We start from the raw sequence: 21,002 nt of genomic DNA on the forward strand, positions 1-21,002 counted from the left end.
AGATATTCGTTCAACTTAATGACCCAAAGTGTCATTTAATTTCGCCTTAAATACAATTTTCAATTTCATTTATCGGCACACATAATTGCACTTTAAACGTCCAAATTTAGATAGCATGTTTCTGTGTTCATTTTTTTTTCATAACGTAAAACAATTTTTTAAAACTTTTATTATCCTATTTTCTATTTTTCTAACCTTTTCAGTTAAAATGATTTTATTCCATTATGTTTGATAAAGACGTAATTCATGTAAAACTTATAGGATATGGTTGTAAACGCTTATTCTTTTAGTGATTGATGAGTGGGTGCAGGGGCAGATCCAGGATTTTTCAAAGGGGGGGGGGCACATTTCCCCCGAGGAATTTGACGAGCAAAAAAAATGTTTTTAACCAAAGCGTCGCAGGTACCACGAACCGTCCAGAATAAGGGTCAAAATATCGTGCCGAAAGGGGGGGGGGCACGAGTCGGCTGTGCCCCCCCTGGATCCGCCAGTGAGTGGGTGGATGACCTATGCAAATGGCAGGTATTTTCTCGTCATCATCCTGTTCTTGTTTATTTTACATAATTGTGATTTATATCGTTTTGGGGTAGGGATAAGAAACATGGTATTGAAAGTGGCACAAAAATGAGTTTTTGTCCCGATGATGGTTCGTCATTTCAGTAAGATCGTAAACATCCAATTTAGGTGTAAAATCCATTTCCATAATTATTCAAAAGAAGTAAACAACAACAACAACAACAACAACGAAAAACACTGTCCATATCCTATAAGTGATTGCATATTAATGATTTGAATTCCTAAACGTTCGCAAGGAAGGTACCGGTGCGAATTTGAAAACTCTTCCTCAGCTATTTTCATTTGATCGTGATTCATACATGTTTCAATGAGATAACCATGAAATCGCATGCCAATAGAATTAAATTGAATTAAGTATTTGGATATTCAAATGCTGATCTCATAGGTCATTCAAATTAGTTGCAAATTGAATTATTACATCATTAAATCGGTTGGGAAATTTGACGAAATCCTATATTAGAATAGTCCGAAATACTCCGGTCCTCATACGTGAAGTCCATATGAGGTTGTCGTGGTCCAGTGGTTAGGACTCTCGTCTTTCAATCTGAGGGACGTAGGTTCAATTCCAATCCATGTCGTGTGTTCCTTCAGCGAGAAATCTATCTCGAGACCCAGGTGAGGTGAATGGGTACCTGGCAGGAATTTATTCCTTGGAACACAGTGCGTGTAATAGCTGCTCTGCTAATGCCAGTGTCATAATACTGCGAGACTTCTGATAAGGTAATTGTTAAAGGGATGGTCCGGGCTGAAAATATTCATATCTAAATATATAAGAGTAAAATTCAAAGAGCAAAATGATGAAAATTTCATCAAAATCAGATAGAAAATAACGAAGTTATTGAATTATAAAGTTTATAAATATTTTGTGAAAACAGTTATAATTATGCACATCGTCATTAATATTCATGAGGTGGGTTGATGACGTCACATCCCATGCACATTCCTTTTTCTTATTACTTGAAATCATAAATGTTTCATTTTTTTCATACACGTGTAAATGGTGTGTCTCCATTATGATGAAATAAGTTGTGACAATAAATAACTAATGCACTTAATCAGTTGTCAATCCATTTGTTTTAGTTCTTGGTATTTTTTTATAAACCCAATTTCATATGATAAAATACAAAAGAACAAATGGGGATATGACACCATCAGCCCACCTAATGAATATTCATGAAGGCATGCCTAGAACTGTTTCACCGGAATACTGCAAATCTTTAAGATTCAATAACTTTGTTATTTGTTATCCAATTTTGATTATAATTTTCACCATTTTGCTGTAATTTTCAGCATTTTGCTCTGTGTATTTTACTTTATTTATTGAGATATAAATATTCCCAGCCTGGACCATTCCTTTAAGCGCTATTATTAATGATCCATTTAGAGCAGATGCAGAAGGTCCATGTTCTTGCTTATTTCATAAAACATACACATATACAGTCATGATATAGATAGTAAAATCGTAATTTCGACAGTAACTTCAAGCAAGAATGACAATCGGTGATTGGCCTTCATGAATCCACACAACGCCCAAATCTCGGCGAGCTTTCTCCATCACAGTGGCTATCAGTTCGCTCTCCTTCCAACTCATGAGGGCGTGCTCCTTCTTACCTAACGAACAAGAGATGAAAAAAACTCAATATTTCGAATGAATAAATTATCAAAAAAATGAATGCATGAATGGTTGGATGAATGAAACATAATGGACGAAATAGGGGATTAATAAATAAATTAATTTATTACAAATGTAGACATAGTGTAGACATTAGTGAATCGATGAATAATTTAATCAATCATGTCAATTATCACTAAAACAAAAGTTTACTCCAAATTGGGAGGTTGTGTATACAATTTAATAATTCCATATACCATCTAATACTGTGAGTCGCAAATAAATTTTCATACAAACTAACAACCCTGAAAATCATAGAAATTCTTGCGAGGGGCACTAACCATCCTCCATGTCCAACTAATTCCCTATACGAGCCCCCCCCCCCCACGCATCCGCTTCCATATCAATCATTTCGAACAATGCTAAAAATCTGGGAAATTTCGACTGGGATCTGACGATCTCCCATTCCCAATTAATTTACTCCGCAAGCCCAACTCCCTCCTACCCCAGGCTTGCCCTTCCCTGATCAGCAATTGTAATTGATCTATACTCTTATCTAGTCAAAAGTGACTAGATAATAGGGTCAGCCGGGTGCAACTGTTATTCTAGTCATATTTGACTGTTTTCTAGTCGTACTTTACTAGAACATAGTTAGAAATGTGACAAGACGTATCATTTGCACCCAGCTGACTACTGGTCTAGTCAATTCGACTGATTTGTTTAAAGAGTGTATTATAGTATTACCTTCTTGAATCGCGTGTTTGACAGCATCTGCCTCATATAGCAGCCCGGATGGTAGATCGTGAAAGGATATTCCTGATTCATCAGTATGCTTGGGTAAGGGGAAGTGAAAACTTTCGATGATCTCACCGCTTGGTGACGTCCATATCAAGTCAGTTGGTGCCCAGAAATGCTCAGGTACCTGGTTAGAAATTCAAAGAAATGTTTCTCCGGTGATCCAAAGGGGTTTACGTTGTAGGTATGGAACGCGGAAAGGGAAGCCTAGGGAACCATCAAGTTAAACTAACGATGATCAATATACATAATGAAATAACGATTCGCTGTGATTTTTTTAAGTCCACACATGGCTATTCACAATGCATACAGCATTTTCATTTATTTAATGTACGATAAAACAGCAATATGGATGAAATACATTGCTGAGGTACATAAGTTCCGTGAGGGGAATCGAACCCCCGATCCTTAGATCTCCAGCATGTCCAGTCGGCCACGGCACCTCCTGTGATGACTAGAAAGGCGAACAATTCCAATGTTTTCCTTTCCGCCTTCCATATATTATAGTACGGCTATTCGAGGGCGTTAGCCGATGAGAACAAGGCAAATTTATACGTGAATGAATTAAAGTGATTGGTTAACATTGGTTTGACTTTTAAAAAACCTGAGCTAGAAGGTCGCACTTGTCACCTGTGTCTGTGATATGTTACACAAATGAAGCCCAGAAAAAATTGCGCTCTAAAAAATTATTTAGTGCTTCAAAAATTGAAGTATAAAATGACCGGAAATACCATCTTAATTTCATCCCATACACTTATGTGTACTATTTAGGCGTCTATAAGACGCCTATTTACAAAATCTGGGTTTGCCTTGTAGTTTTAGCTTTTCATTCTCGATAATGGTTGTTTTCAGGGTTTATTAGTTCGCATACATGCACTTGTACACATGTTTCATCTTGGTTTGAGAATTTTTTAAATCTGCTGCTTACAACTGAGCATCAGACTACTGAAAAGCGTCACATTGTTAAATTTTTCATGATCATATTGACAAAATAGCGTCTGAATCAGATGGAACAGACAGTGAGTGTATGCTTTATGGACAACGTGTATTATTTGGGGACTGCAAGAGAATCGCCGTTTTCACATTTTCAATTTTGTAAGTGGACGAGGGAGAAAATGTGACGCTTGCGCAGTGTTTGACTTGAGGTGACATTACTCGCAGTACCTCCCTTACGCATAATAACTGAAATCTGACTTTTTTTTATAAGAAAACGCTCACACAGTGAAAGGGATTCGGGTAACCGTATTCCAAACCGTTTCAAATCACTCACAAACATAGCAAGGCGATTGTACATAAAACTGTACTTAATCACTTGCTACCTAACTGATTGGATCAGTTATTAAAATACATCCCTAAAAAAACATGTCTGAATCTTACGACCTGATACGAACATGGAACGTGTTCAATGTCAGGGGCGGATCCAGCTTTCGCCAATAAGGGGGGGGGGCGAAAAATATTTTCAGCAACATTTTTCTCGATTGGACGCCATAATTCTATTTTTTGTTGGTTTTTCATGGGGTAGTCCTAACTAAAGGCTGTTATAGTTTTTATTGTTATAAACAAGATATGGTATCTCATGGGTCTTAATATATAATGATATTTTATGTCCTTAAAACTGAAGATTATGAGCAGTTTTCATAATCATGAACAAAGATATTTATCCAACTAAACAATGCGAGCGCGAAATTTTATTACAGTAACGTGAAAATTAAGGGACTCAATTAGGACTGTTTTTAGTGATTAATGAAGAGGATACAAGTATCACCAATTAAATAAGAGTGATATTCCGACCTGAAAACTGGACGGTCTAAGCGCGTTTTTATTTAAAATTAAAGAACAAGCTTGTGTGTCTCAAGGAATTAAATGCAAGCGCGAAGCACGAGCTTAATTTTTTTATATACTGACATGATACAGGAGCATTTTGACAAATTTTGGAAATTTCCAAAGAGGATAGGTATCTCACAAATAAAACGGTGCGAGCGCGCAGCGCGAGCTGAAAATTTTGATATAATAATTTGTGTAAATCAAACAAAATAATATAAGCTTGATATGTGAGCTAAAATATTGTGTGCAAATTGATTTCAGAGCTGGATATATAAAGTGCCATTTAATCCTCTTGAATGGGATTCATTACACAGGCAATGCGAGCGCGATGCGCGAGCGAATTTTTTTATATAAAGTCTATTTTCCAATTCTTCCCCTCATCTTTTTCTTGTTTCCTTTCGGGGTAGGGGCCGGCCGTTACGAGGCTGTAAATTACACATCATGGGTATAATAGCTCTTTCTTACTTTTCTTCCTGCTTTTCGTAGTTTCTATCAAGATAAAGAGTACACATTTTTCTGCAGGCTGTCAAAAAATAGGGGTGGGGCCGGGGCCGGCTCGGCCCCCTCCTGGATCCGCGCCTGAATGTATACACCGTTAAGACGTTGTTTAAGCCCTAAAGTGATTGGCGAAAACAACGAGCATGAAATGTTAACAACGTTTTTACAGTGTCTGACTCGACTCGGTTCTTACCCGTAAACGTCCTTTTGTGCCAATGATGACCGCATCGTTCGGGTACTTGACCTTGAAACTACTCGAGAGCGTTGCTAGAGCGTTGTTAGAGAACTTCATCACAGTTGTATAAGATTCATCAACACCTGAATAAAAATTGATTTATTGAAGTTTCCTGAGACAATATTTAGGTAAAACAACAACTTTTGCTACAAGATGCTTGTAATTAAACGCAGTCGGTGCAACTTAGAGCAAACAATACTTTATACACTGCAAACACATCGGTGTTAATTTAACGCAAGCCTGGTATCTATATCGGAAAGCACCACGGAGAAGTGTTGAAACAACACCAGTTAACAATCAAACCGATATTGGTTTAACACTGAGTATATGTTGTTTAAAATAATGCCTATATATAGTGTTAGCCTAACACCAAACCGATTTTGTTCAACACCTCTCTCTTGTTTTCCGATATAGATACCAGGGTGGTATTAAATTAACACCGGCGTTTTCGGTGTAAATAATAATCTTATTTTAGGTAAATGGAAGGGAACAAACCACAACTTCTTTGGAGGGAATATATACCTACACGCTTTACCCCTCGGCTTCGCTTGGGATATTATCTTCATCCAAAATAACCTTGGTAGTTGAAGTTCGCTCCATCATCTTTCGACGGCAGCTAACATTTTTGTTTAATTCTAACCTACCATGCCAATATACTAATGTGATTTTATTGTGATTGTTATATTATTTTTGTAGATGCACGTATTATTTACATCCTGTATACAATACGGAATATTTCAAAAATGTACAATTTTCGGCTCGCTCGCATTGGTCGCTAGATATGCTGCATTGAAACACAACTCTGCCCTTTTATTTTATCTCATCACATTCATTATCCCATTCTCTTTCTGTTGTTAGCTACCTAAATTATCATATTTTGCTATTCTCCGTATTTCTTACCGTCATCATTGAGGAATCCCTGCGTGGTAATCGATGACGGTGCTCGTCCGAAGACCATTGTCGTAAGTTGGATAGGATATATTCCCATGTCGTAAAGGGCGCCACCTCCTAACTCTGAAAGTAACATATTGTTTTAATTGCATCACAGACCTATTGTTTTAATTGCATCACAGGTACTATCACAGGACCTATAATTGGTTCAAGCCCGTCTTTATTTATTCATTTATTTCATTTATTCATTTTTTTTTGGGGGTCACATCGTCAAAAGTTTCCGGATATTTACTCAATAATCTGACAAAGACTGTCATCTTATTCAAGACTACTGCGGAATCCACTATTGAGTAAGAATACTATCATTACAACCAGGCGGCTTATCTGGCAGAGTAAGTGGGCGAAGCGAGCGTGGCCTTGCCCCCCCCTCCACTTTTTTTTTACTTATTTAATAAAAAAAATTATTTGTCCATATCTTGCCATTTTTGTTGTTGTTGACTACAACCACCATCATCAACGCCATTGGCGGCGGAAGCCCCACATTTTAGGAGGGGACAACCAAAATTTTTTTGACAAGCAAAAAAAAAAAAAGTTCTCAACCCAAAAAATTTTAGGGGGGACGTGGGAAAAAAAAAAAAAAAAAAAAAAAAAAAAAAAAAAAAAAAAAAAAAAAAAAAAAAAAAAAAAAAAAGGTCATCGACAACAAATTTAGGGGGGGGGGGGGACCGTCCCCCCCGTCCCCCCCGCTTCCGCCGCCTATGATCAACGCAATAATAATTGTTAATGATTATATGCAATTTTGAAATATTGACAATATCTATGGATCAGAGAAGTGTATTTTTACACCGGCTCCCCCAAAATACAAATTTAAAATGACAAATAATAGCTAAATTGAAATTCTTTAAAGTCATTGTATAAAGTATTAATATTAACGATATGAATGATATACCAACCTTTCTTTTTTAACCTCTCGACATGGTTTAAATCCAGTCCAAAATTGACAAATATTGATTTGACGTCACCGAGTTGTCCCGATGAGACGAGTTCCCGGATCTTAGCTGAGACTGGAAAGAACCGACTCCAAACAGCCTGAAGTATAAAATACCAACAACTATAAGGCCTGTATTCTGAAGTCGGGGGGGGGGGGGGCGTTTCATCAACACATCTTTCTGACAAGTTGTCTGATCCGACAACTTTCCTTGATTTTGATCGGCTAGGTATCTCTGTTACTACGGAAAATATCGGATATATCAGGACTTATCGGATTAAACGTCTGACAAGTCCTTTCCTGAAATGCTTCCCAGGTTTAACTTAGACCACGGACTAACTCTGATAAAATTATGGGGAGCCAAATATTCAAAAATTGTGTTTATATTGTATATTTCTACTATTTTTTTTTCATTTCGCTTTCAAAATGACAATAAGTACTTCAGTTATCATTCCCAGACAATTACAATCAATTTGGGTTGCCACATGAGTTTATAAATTGAATGTTTACTGTAAGGGATTTGTGATCCATTTAGCACTCCATAGTTAAACCAACACTTTAAACCAGGGTTTAATTTAAACCCGAGTTCAAATCTGCATGCGACATAAATTTGAAATTATAGATTCAGTACTACGTTTTAAGTTGAAACTTGACATTTGAAGAAAAAAAAGACAAATTCAATGCACAATCCATTGATAACAAAATGTGATAGACACGATAGAAGCAAAAAAAAAAAATCACGGACATTTTTTTTTTGCAAAATATTGAGTTTAGTTTGATATATTCATAAAACCTAGATCCCGATTTTCCCTTTGGCTTGTGGCACACAAACACACACAAAAAATATGCCCAGAATAAAACCCACGATGAGTGATGACAAACTTTGTATGGCTTGTCATTAGTAGTTTGGAATGAAAAGTGCTTTCCCTGCTGGCCCCTTACCCTAACTCTTGGTGATTAATCAATCTCATATGTGCGTAATGAATTATGATGCATTGTATCAATCAATCATAACTCCGCCTTGGTTTGCACACACCACCATGCCGGTCCCAAGCCCGGAAAAGGAGGAGGGTTGGGCGTCGGGTTAGCGACCCTACCCTGTAAAAAAATGTGATTGCTACGAAAACGTCAACAAGAAACTTAAACAGAATGGACCTGGGGAAGGACGGATCTCCGACTGGAGAGTTCATGGCGCTTATTGGTTGGGAAGCCCATGGTCCAAGGATCATTGTGGCATCCTTCAGAACGGATAAGCAGAGGATTAATATGGATGTAATCCAATGTTATGCTCCTACGAATGATGGGACAGATGAAGACAAAGAAAGCTTCTACAATCAACTCCACACAATAGTGCAGAATAGAATAGAAGAGAAGAAAATTACAATTCTGATGGGGATTTCAATGCCAAGATTGGATGTGACAACACCGGTTTTGAAGAAGTCATGGGCAAACAAGGTTTGGGAGAGATGAATGACAATGGGGAAAGGTTTGCAAATTTCTGTGCTGCAAACAAGTTTGTTATTGGAGGGAGCTTTTTCCAACACAAGCGTATACACAAAGCTACTTGGGTTTCACCAGATTTGGCAACTGAGAATCAAATAGACCATGTATGTGTAATCAAGAAGTTCCGTAGTTCTTTGCAAGATGTTCGAACAAGGAGGGGAGGAGATGTGGCTTCAGACCATCATCTACTGGTATCACAAGTAAGGTTAAAACTTAGGAGGGACTATGCAGGACAGAATGCAAAACGCCAAAGATACAATACTACTTTGTTAAAGGAGGCAGTGAAACTCAAAGAATTCAAGATCAACCTTTCCAATAGATTTGAAGTACTCCAGGATACATTAGAGAGAGAAAACAGTTGAAGGGACTTGGAAAGGAATCAAAGAGACCTACACAAAGACGTGTAAGGAAGTATTAGGTCCTGTAAAACAAAACCACAAGGAATGGATCACAAAGGATACTCTGAAAAAAGTGGAGGAAAGGAGGGAAAAGAAAGCAGCAATCAACAATAGCCGCACAAGAGCTCAGAAATCCAAAGCGCAGACAGAGTATAGGGAGGCTAACAAGTCTGTGCGACAGAGGATAAAACAAGACAAAGTAACGTTCATTGAAGGTCTTGCAGATGAAGCTGAAACTGCATCTAAAAGAGGAAACTTAAGAGAACTTTATTCATTAATCAGAAAAATGTCAGGGAAATTTATATAAGTCAGAGAGACAATTAAAGACAAGGACGGACAACCTATCCTTGACGGAGAGGGTCAGAAGAAAAGATGGGCAGAACATTTCGAGGAACTACTGAATAGGCCAGATCCACATGACCCACCAGACATACACCCAGCTAACCATGATTTGGACATTGACTGTAATGTACCTTCCAAAGGAGAGATTCGAAGGGCCATAAATCAGCTGAAAAATGGAAAATCTGCTGGACCAGATGGCATTCCAGCAGAAGCACTGAAGGCCAACTTGGTAGCCAGTGTGGACATGCTATATCTTTTATTTGAGAGTATTTGGAAGGAGGAGAGCATCCCGTCAGACTGGAAAGAGGGATATCTAGTTAAGCTGCCTAAGAAGGGGGACTTAAGTCAGTGTTCAAACTACAGAGGAATAACTTTACTGTCAACGCCTGGGAAGGTTTTCAACAGAATACTTCTCAACAGGATGAAGGACGCTGTTGACCCACACCTGAGAGACGAACAAGCAGGATTTCGATCAGGTAGATCATGTGCTGATCAAATTGCCACTCTGCGCATAATCCTGGAGCAGTCACTGGAATGGAACTCTTCCCTTTATGTTAATTTCATTGATTATGAAAAGGCGTTTGATAGCGTTAACCGACCAACACTGTGGAAGCTTATGAGACATTATGGGATACCACAAAAAATTACCAATCTTGTAAGGAATTCATACGAGGGATTGTCATGCAGGGTAATTCATGGAGGGCAGCTAACAGATGCATTCAGTGTGAAGACAGGAGTAAGACAAGGGTGTCTCCTCTCACCCTTTCTCTTCTTATTGGCCATTGACTGGATTATGAAGTCCTCCACCACTCACAAGAGGAATGGAATCCAGTGGACTCTATGGCAGCAACTGGATGATCTTGATTTTGCAGATGACATCGCCTTGCTCTCACACACTCACAAGCAGATGCAAGATAAAACTGACATCATTAGAGATAAGTCAGGTCGCCTTGGACTAAATGTTAACCAAACAAAGAGCAAGATTTTAAGAATCAATTCCTCAAATCAATCTGCCATCGGGTTGGAAGATAAATCACTGGAAGAGGTTGAAAGCTTTACATATCTGGGAAGTAACGTGGATAAACAAGGTGGGACAGATGCAGATGTAAGAATAAGGATAGGGAAAGCAAGGAGAGCATTCCATCAGCTAAATAACATATGGCGATCTACAAAACTACCAAGGAACATTAAAATACGCATCTTCAACACAGTTGTCAAGCCGGTCCTCCTATATGGTGCAGAAACATGGAGAACTACTGTTGCCATTATTAGGAAAATACAGACCTTCATCATATACTTGTCTTAGGCGTATCCTCAGAATCTTCTGGCCTGAGATAATTAGTAATCAAGACTTGTGGGAGATTGCTCATCAGCAATCCATTGAGGCAGAGCTCTTGCAGAGACGATGGCGGTGGATTGGCCACACCCTACGGAAACCAATGCCTAATATTACTAGACAGGCATTGACATGGAATCCTCAAGGAAAAAGGAAGAGGGGAAGGCCTCGTAACTCATGGCGCAGAGACATGGAGGCAGATGTTAAGAGGATGGGCCGCACATGGAAAGAACTGGAGACGCTGGCTCAGGACCGCTCTGCCTGGAGGAACTTTGTTGACGGCCTATGTCCCAGGAGGGGACATAGGCGTAAAAGTAAGTATCAATCATAGAAATGAGCCCTGGTCAATGGTTCCATGACATTTGCTCTGGCGACAATTGCTCCACTGTGAATTCCACACACAAATGGAACTGACCAACTTCAACCCTGGATTGTAGCGCTTTACCTTATCCTAAACTCAATCGTTTTTTTTCTTTTCATTTATTGGTTTTTGCAACATTTTCCATAACAAAACTCTGGACAAGAAAATTACATATCTGAAATTTGACATCAAGATAATGAACAATAGTTTTGTATATAAATCATCAAATATATCTTATATAAATGAAAAAATATTAAGTGGTATTTTCTGTTACACAATGAATAGGATGGTTGCAAGGGTCGTCACAAAAGCAAGCTTGAAAACGTGACAGCCCTCTGGAAATAGCCAAAATGATAATATCTATTGTCATGTCAAGTGCATGAGGACTTGGGGGGGGGGGGGGGCAAGGGAGATGCTTGGTCCTTGGCATGGAATTTTAGAAAATAACACGTTCTGTTGTTTGATTTTTTTATTTTTACATGTTCTAGATAAAATTCATTGTCTAAACGTAATATAAAATTCATGTGTCGTAAACCTAACATAGACGCCCATTGCAACCATAACCATCTTAACCCTATATCTTAGTCCAAATAAAGCCCGGAGCAATTGTCGCCGGAACATATGTCGTGTCGCCTGGTCAATCCTGAATCAGGCCCTGAATGCTATTTTCTTCCAGCATATAAACATTTATGACCAAACACCATTTTAAATAATGCTTTAAGTAGACCTCATGCTGTCATGCATATATATGACGTCATAATCTTAAAGCGCCCTCCCTCAGAGGATATAGAAATTGTTAGAGATGCGCCAGCTATATTACACAACACAATGACCAACGCGATGACGTCGATGCACAAAGTATGTTGATACTTACTTCCATGAAGAACACATCATTTTCCTTCGCAGTCTTCAGAACATCCCGAGCTTCCCTTAGAGTGAGCGCCAGCGGCTTTTCGCATAAAACGTTTTTCTTGTGGTTGAGATACAGCTTGCTCAGTCTGACGTGTTCGGTGTTAACGGCTCCAATGTAGACTACGTCTGTCAAAGGGATCAAATGGTTAAATGTATTGCTTAAATTTGTGAGCAGCCTATTTAAAAAATTCTCAACCAAGATGGAACATGTGTACAAGTGCATGTATTAGAACTAACAAACCCTGAAAACAACCATTATTGAGAATGAAAAGCTAAAACTACAAGGCAAACCCCGATTTTGTTAATAGGCGTCTTATAGACGCCTAAATAGTACACATAAGTGTATGGGATGATGGCGTTTCCGGTCACTTTATATTTCAATTTACTCGTGGATTTGAAATCAGGAGCGGCAGTTCAGGGTCCTGGGAACGATTTTCTAAGAGGGGATGCTAGTTTGCTGAGAAAATGTTGACAAGCCCCCTCCTCCCCCCTCCCCAAAAGGGGAGGGAGGTTCATTTCCAAATGATGGATATCTGTGTAATACCAACCATATTTTTTAAAAATCTGGTGTAAATCAGCCCCGGCTTCCAGGGCAATGAGCGGCACCACCGTATTTTGATGGGTGGTGGTGGTGGGGGGGGGGGGCACAAGTCTTCTTGTTTCTACATTAATTACAAGCGTAATATAAAGTTACATGACCTATACCTAGCTCTCTTTCCGCTGATTTTCTATCTTCTTCATGTTCTTTCACATTTTTTTCTTCTTAATTCTTTTCCTAGGTCCTTTGTCACATGGGAACAACCAAATAAACACAATACTCACATCAACCATGCCTTTCAATCATATTCTTTATTTTTAAAGCATACTATGCTTTATCTCTCTCCAAATAACAATATTCTTCAAACAATTTCCAAGCTACAAAACCGTAAATGCAAACTAAGGCAGTGCACAAAACAGATCGACCTTTCTAAATCTACTCCTAATCAATTACTAACACATTTTTTTTTAAATATCCAAATAATACCTTTTAACATTATTGAACACATCATTCTAAACCATTGCCTTATGTGCTAAAGTAGACGTACTCGCTATGCAATAATTAACTGAAAATATGCGCCTATAATTGTTCTCATAATTCAATCATGCTCATGGTCTCAATTCCATACGTCACCAGTCTTTGATGAATAGTTCATCCTCCGAAGCACTTCTTCACTGCTACCATCCTGCTTGTGGGGAATCTACAGGTAGGACTATGGTATGCCAATGTTGTACAGAGCACACACTTTAAAAAATTATTTAAATATCACTTTTGTGACCAAAATTACTAATTTCCATACAGTTGCAATTTATTTTTCATTAGTAACTTGGGAATAATTTTTGTATTCACCAGAGCGCTCAAAAACCTGAATTTTTGGCATATTTTTGTGTACGCCCTGCAATGGTGGAAAGTAATATGGCAAGAAAATTTTCATTTTTTTTATCTCTATCTTTAATTAAGAAAAAAAAATGATTTAAAGAATCAAATTTAAATAAGAGCCAAGTTGTATGAATTATAGGTGCAATGGATACTGTCAGTGTAAAAGAATCAAAGAAAAAGAGAAAATAAGCCAAACATTACCACCCTTATTTTGCCACACATGGAGATATAACTGAGGACAAGGTTATATCATAACCTTGTTCATTGAATGAGTGCAGCTCCGAAGAAGAGTCAATGCTTTAAATAGACAAAGTCGGAGTCCAGCTGTCGCCCACCTCGCTAAACAGCTCTCTATCGGCGTCGAAGGGGGTGCATCCTGCCCCAGACTACGTGCCATCTAAAATTGAATAACGGCCCCCCAAAAAAAACACTCCCTTCTACAAATGTATATGGTTCAGATTCTATGAATAGTTATTCATAATCAAAGCACTAAAGCATCTTACTAAATAATTACTAAATAATTCAGAATCTATGGCATCCTTCCATATTCCATTTAAAGTCCAATGACTCCCTATAAATACATGCATAATTGCAATCAGTCTTGAAATGCTGACATGAGTTCTAGAAGTTCAAACAATAAGGATAAAAATCAAACAATTCTATTATAGGGTTTACTCGAATACTTTATAAGTAGGTCATAAAGAATCATCCATTTACTAGAATAAAGTATCCTTTATCATAAGTCAGTATTGTTTCTTTCACATACATTGTAATTTCTGTTACTTTCAAAACATACAAAAGCTCTTGAGTGAACTCACCGGTGGTGCTGAATTAACTACGTGTATATATTAAGAAATCATTATTCATAAATAATGATTATTTGTTAAATAATGGAAACTGTCAAACAGGTTCTTCTCTTGTTCTCAAACTAGGAGAATTAAAAGACTTCACCAGAAATTACTGAAGAAATTAAATGAACAAAATCTCCTGAGGATCCATGCCCAGGCTTGGCATGCCCTCCTTCTCTTACTGGCTGGGTGTGTCTGCCCCAAGTGTACCTTTCTACATGTTCAGTACAAGGAACATGTCCAAAATTATAATTTGCATATATTTGCACCTGAAAATTCTTAAACACAAAAACCTATCCTGGGCTGAATAAAAAAAGGCATGCAGCTCAATTAACTCTTGCATTAAAGATTCTATAGAGAAGACCCTTTCACACTAAGAAACTAAACCTCTTTCAGTAAATCTACTCTCAGACATTTCAATGACCTCTGGCCTATTAGGACCTCTTTCACATCAGAAAATTAATCCTCAATTTCATCACTAATCTCATCACTAATCTCATTAATCATCTTTCTCTATCATTCACAATTCGCCACCAATGGCACAAAAAGCACGTTCTTACATTCTCTAGATTACCTCTCTCTTAATCTGTTTCATTTTAAGATACGCGCGAGTAAATGCAATTCTAAATCTACTGTGACATCCTTTATCACTTAAAAAAAAATAATTGAGGTTGGTAGCCCCTTGGCCCCGGTAACTTGAAATAGAAAAGAAAGAGGTCATTAACTCGGCTGGCTTCCTGCCATAAGCCCATGTGCTTTATCGATTATCTATATCAGTGTATACACGTACATTTTTACGAAACAAATATAAAAAGACATACTATGCATTTTTGGAACAAATTAGATGGCTATTTGATCGATTATACTTCTTGAAATTTTCATATTCAATGCAAAATGCGATTTATTATATAAATCGCGTTTTATCGGATCGCGTAGTGTGTGCTACATGGGCTTAAAGCCAACATGTCATCTACGTTCACAAAGTAAGAATTCATTCATCGTTCCTCCCCAGTTTAATGGAACAAATTCCCTAAAAACAATTGATTCATTGACTATGATTATATTATTTTTCCTCCAATATCAACGAAAATATATGGCGCACGTTTATTTGCTCATGCATGCAGTCCCCGTTTTATGGAACAAAGTCCCTGAAAACAACTGATTCGGTTGACAAATTCAAATCGGCCCTGAAAACCTACACCTTGGCGTTTTAGACAGCGTATGTCGACGTATGAGGAATTTGGCGAATACGCTGGCGTACGTCGAATACGTTACGGGTAAGTTTTGCATACGTTGAGAGTACGCTAAAACACGCTGGTATACGCCGTCATGCGGCGAGGTCGTCGAAAAATTTTGTGCAAGCACAAAATTTTTCGACGTATGCCAACGTATGGCTCATACGTCCCGCATACGCGGGTCATAAGTTGTAGGCAAGTTACGCGATCGTTGATACACGTTGACACGCGTTACTCGTAAGTTACTCATAAGTCGATGTACGTCGAGATAATGTCCAGCGTACCCTAAAACTTAATTCTAACCTATAACGTGCTTTGAACGTATGTGTAACTTAACTCCAACGTATATTGACGCATGAAGACGTGCTCGGACGACCACAAAACAATACTGAACGTGTTTATAACTTACAGGTACCGCGCGCGGCAGCGTATCGCTGACGAACACGTGTCATAGCCTATAAAAAGGCTGCCCTCGACTATTCAAATCATAACCGCACGATACATCACCGTATCAACACCACCGCCATGCCGAAGAAAACTCCTGTGAACCCCACCTTTGTATACCAATTCCTATAAACGTTGTCAATACGCCATTATACGGTAGCTGTAAGTTATAAACACGTTCAGTAAGTTTTGTTGTCATCCGGAGCACGTCTTCATACGTCAATATACGTTGGAGTTAAGTTACACATACGTTCAAAGCACGTTACTCATAGGTTAGAAGTAAGTTTTAGGGTACGCTGGACATTATCTCGACGTACATCGACTTATGAGTAACTTACGAGTAACGTGTGTGTCAACGTGTATCAACGATCGCGTAACTTGCCTACAACTTATGGCCCGCGTACATGGCGTATGCGGGACGTATGAGCCATACGCTGGCATACGTCGAAAAATTTTGTGCTTGCACAAAATTTTTCGACGACCTCGCCGTATGACGACGTATACCAGCGTGTTTTAGCGTACTCTCAACGTATGCAAAACTTACCCGTAACGTATTCGACGTACGCCAGCGTATTCGCCAAATTCCTCATACGTCGGGCATACGCTGTCTAAAACGCCAAGGTGTGACAGCGCCTTACGTTAGGCTATCGTAGGGCATAAGTTGTGTACGCCAGCAATACGCTAAGCATTCGTTGGAATACGTTACTTATAAGTTAACGAAGCGTTCGATATAAGTTACTAATACGTTATGTGTACGTCCAACTCGTTATGAATACGCTAAGTATACGCCCAGAGTTGAAAAAAACAACAACAAAGTTCAGCGTATGCCGACGTATCAAAATTTCTCTAAAACGTCGGGATACGCTGTCTAAAACGCCAAGGTGTGACAGCGCCTTTATTCAAATTGTACCTCAACTCAACAAAGTGAACTCACCAACACATATTCTTCCTCTCCTTTATTTTCTGAAGCGCATAATTTATGCGCTGTATAAAAACTGACTACAGTATATTATTATCATCATCATCATCATTAATGTCAAATGATAGCACAACAGTGCTATCTTCAAGGAGCGCCGTGGTCTAGTTGTTATGACACCCGTGTTTCACTCTATGGGACAAGGGTATATTGCAAGCCATGGCGTGTTTTCCCTCAACAAGAAATTTACCCACGTTGTGCTGCACTCGACCCAGGTGAGGTGAATGGGTACCCGGTAGGAAGAAGTTCCTCGAATGCTCGAGCGCCCGATCAAGGTATAGCCGTGCGGATCGGCCAGCGCTGAGAGAACCGTTTTCGGAACTGAAGTGGCTACCCTGGGTAAAATATGACATTATCATTATTAGAACAGTGTGGGTCCACTCACCTACATTTTTATCTTGAGCAAGTTCTTCATAGCTACCATACGCGGTGGGAATCTTGAATTTGGTCGCAAACTTCTGCGATCTTTCCAACGACCGGGTCGCGACGGCGACCACCCGATGGTTGTCGGAATGGCCTTGTAAACTGGAAACGAAGTCAGTCGAGATCAGACCAGCTGTGCAGACCCCCCATCGTAATGGCGACGTCATCGTCATCGTCCGGTAGTTCCAGATGCTTTGTAAAAATAGGCGACATAAACGCTATGTCGAATAAGTTCTTGAATCTACCTCTTAAAATGTAGTGTCATTATTTTGTGATGTCGTAAATAATTGACGCAAATATGGTCTTCTGTCACAAGGTCTTTGTGTCAGGGTTGTATTGTATACCTGCGTAAACAATGCCTGCAAAATCATGGGGTCGGTTTCACGAACACAACTCTGAATCTAAATTCATAGGCATCCCCACATAGCGACTAGTTAGACGTGCCTATCCCAGCACGGTTCATTAGTATTAGCTAGGGCTTTAGACTTGACGGTTTCGAGAAAAGCCGTCACTGAGATCAAAGTCGAATTTGATGTACACCTTATAGATGATAAAACATGGCCTTTGTCCCCATATTTTGTCTTGAGTCGTGTTTATACCGACTGAAATCGACCCCAAATTGATCGATTATGTCATTGGAAATAACGTAATAACTTTGATCGGTATGGAGACGGTTTCTTTGGTGTGAATGAGGTGTAACACATTAATGTTTCATAGTTAATTCACATCTCATGCACTTCATTTCGGTCTATGTCAAGAGCAATGTCGTAAAGAAGTGTTGCTTGATTCTCAAGGCAGACATTGTGGATATTTACATGTAAATTTGTGATAACATTCATGAGTCACATAGTACAAACAGTATACAAATTTTCCTGTGATTAAAAAACAAGATTGCCATTTCTCTCTATATATCTTTTCATTAGGTTTACTCCGCTTTTTGTTCATATTTATTTCAGACAGATGTGCCCATTTCTAGCCCTTTATTTGAATCTGAAACCCCCTTCTGTCTGTCAGCTCAGTAGCGTGCTCCTTTGGCATTATCTGTTTCATTTTCCCACCCTCCCGAGAAAACTAATTGTGTACGACGACGAAGAATCATATCTACAATTTTGAGGCATGGAAATAAGTGTCTCCATTACTCCAACATTTTGACCTTCAACAAGCCCATCGCTCATGTCAATACGCAATGGGAATCTATAATTCCATCGCAAACTTGTTTCCAACGAACGAGTTGCAATCAAAATCGTCGACCGGACACTTATAGAGTCGTTTGAGATATCTCGTGTGTTTTGTGTGTGTGTGGGGGTGTATTTGAGTTTTGTCAGAAGTGTATCAATCAGATAAGATTATTTACGTCTGGGACCGACCTTAACGTCACCATCCATCCGAAAGACGTGACCAGGGCTCGAACCTCGAACCTCTGCATCAATTTGCAACTTCCCCACACCTTGAATTACAGGCGCAAGCCACAAAAATTGTTATTTTCTTTATATCTTTAATGGGGGAGGTCAACTAATCGGAATTCTACTCTTTTTTTGCCCGAATTCAGTATCGGTACAGTAAAGTGTCTTTTTCGTAATTTGAATTGAATTGAATTTATTAGAAAACTTCGTTAATTTGACAAGGACATTTTTTTTGTTACAATAGTACAATGATAACATTAACAAAGACAATACTTTAATAATAGCATAATACAATGTCCGTAGATTTCCAATGAAGATAATGGATTCAAGGCCTATTTCATTTTGTTTTGAGAGTGAGATATGTTCTATTTCAATCACTTTTGATTTTACACACCATCTAGAGAGGTCATCTTTTGTCCAAACAAATATTTTTGACATTTTTTTTCTTGTAGCTTTACTTCTACGAAAATGGTTCAAGAACTCTACTCCAGGAAGGCATTCAGGATTTAGCAGATTGAGGGGGGGGGGGGGTGCGCACATTAAAAAAACCCAAACCTGGGGCCTACAAAAAGGGCAAAAGAAAAAAAAATGTTAGAACCACCAATATAGAGAATTTGCATGTACATTAGCTGTTCATGTCCATCCTACCCCCAAAAAAATGAAAGGGGGAAGAGACCAACTCGGACACCCTCCCCCGCCCCAATCTTCCCGGGTCCAATCTAGCCTGCTGTGCAAACCTTTCACTCGAGTTAAAGGTCAAGTCCACCTCAGAGAAAATTTTGATTTGAATCAATAGAGAAAATCAGACAAGCACAATGCTGAAAATTTCATCAAAATCGGATGTAAAATAAGAAAGTTATGACATTTCAAAGTTTCGCTTATTTTTAACAAAATCGTTATATGAACGAGCCAGTTACATCCAAATGAGAGAGTCGATGATATCATTCACTCACTATTTCTTTTTTTTATTGTTTGAATTATACAATATTTCAATTTTACGAATTTGACGATTAAGACCTCCTTGCCTGAAGCACAAAATGTTGAAATAATGGAATTCCACGTGTTCAGGGAGGAATGAAACTTCATTTCACATGACAATGACGAGAAAATAAAAATATTTCATAATAAAGAAATAATGAGTGATGTCATCAGTTCCTCATTTGCATACCGACCGAGATGTGCATATAACTGTTTTTGTGAAATGAAGCGAAACTTTAAAATACCATAACTTTCTTATATTACATCCGATTTTGATGAAATTTTCAGTGTTATGCTCGTTGAATTTTTCTCTTTTTATTCAAATCAAGTTTTTGTTGGGGTGGACTTGTCCTGTAAGGGTCTGCAGCCAAGTTTTGTATGTGCTAGTCTTTGCGTGGAGACACTTTACTTGTTCAACAAAGTTTCAATCAGGATCTGTGCCTGTAGACTATGTCCAATTCCGCTTGACTCTGTACATCTCTGCACCCATTTCCGTCGTAGGTTATCGAACCAGAAAACTCAGATACCATGTGACTAGACTTTCCAAGACAGCGGCTGAGTGAAGGGAGTATTTTCATAAAATAGATAATCAGTGATTTTCAATGACAACTGTTAGAAGCTATCAAAATCCTTACATCTGGGGCCCATCTTACAAAGAGTTGCGATTGATCCGATCAATCACAACTATGGAAAGCCAGCAAAGTCAACATATAAAATTCATTTTTGTTAAAAAAAATCTAGATATGAATGTATTTCCATAAATTCATTGATTTCTTGGCAATTCGGTGTAATCTCCTTTGATTACAAAGGACATTTTACAAAGTTCCTGTAGAAAAAAAATTATGACACGGATGGATTTCCATAGAGTTACGATTGTTTGGATCAATCGTAACTCTTTTTGAGACAGGGCCCTGATAAAACAGAGTACAAATCGGTCATTGGAAGTCACGATTCATGCAACACTTCATCCATGACTCCCCTTCAACTTCAATTCCTTGGTTAGCAAC

The 21,002-nt window shown here is 38.5% G+C and overlaps 1 protein-coding gene across 1 annotated transcript; it reads right to left on the reverse strand.

Moving 5' to 3' along the window:
- Window positions 1-1,864: 1,864 nt before the first annotated feature.
- Window positions 1,865-17,911, reverse strand: LOC121406180 (trans-1,2-dihydrobenzene-1,2-diol dehydrogenase-like). Its single transcript, XM_041597202.1, has 7 exons — window positions 17,577-17,911; window positions 12,234-12,397; window positions 7,385-7,520; window positions 6,441-6,554; window positions 5,499-5,623; window positions 2,933-3,110; window positions 1,865-2,187 (listed from the first exon to the last, which is right to left on the reverse strand). Exons 1-7 carry the CDS (start codon window positions 17,785-17,787, stop codon window positions 2,057-2,059), a joined length of 1,059 nt encoding a protein of 352 aa, XP_041453136.1. The 5' UTR covers window positions 17,788-17,911; the 3' UTR covers window positions 1,865-2,056.
- Between the last annotated feature and the right edge of the window lie 3,091 nt (window positions 17,912-21,002).

Source organism: Lytechinus variegatus, chromosome 19 (assembly GCF_018143015.1).
Source record: "Lytechinus variegatus isolate NC3 chromosome 19, Lvar_3.0, whole genome shotgun sequence".
Classification (NCBI taxonomy): domain Eukaryota; kingdom Metazoa; phylum Echinodermata; class Echinoidea; order Temnopleuroida; family Toxopneustidae; genus Lytechinus; species Lytechinus variegatus.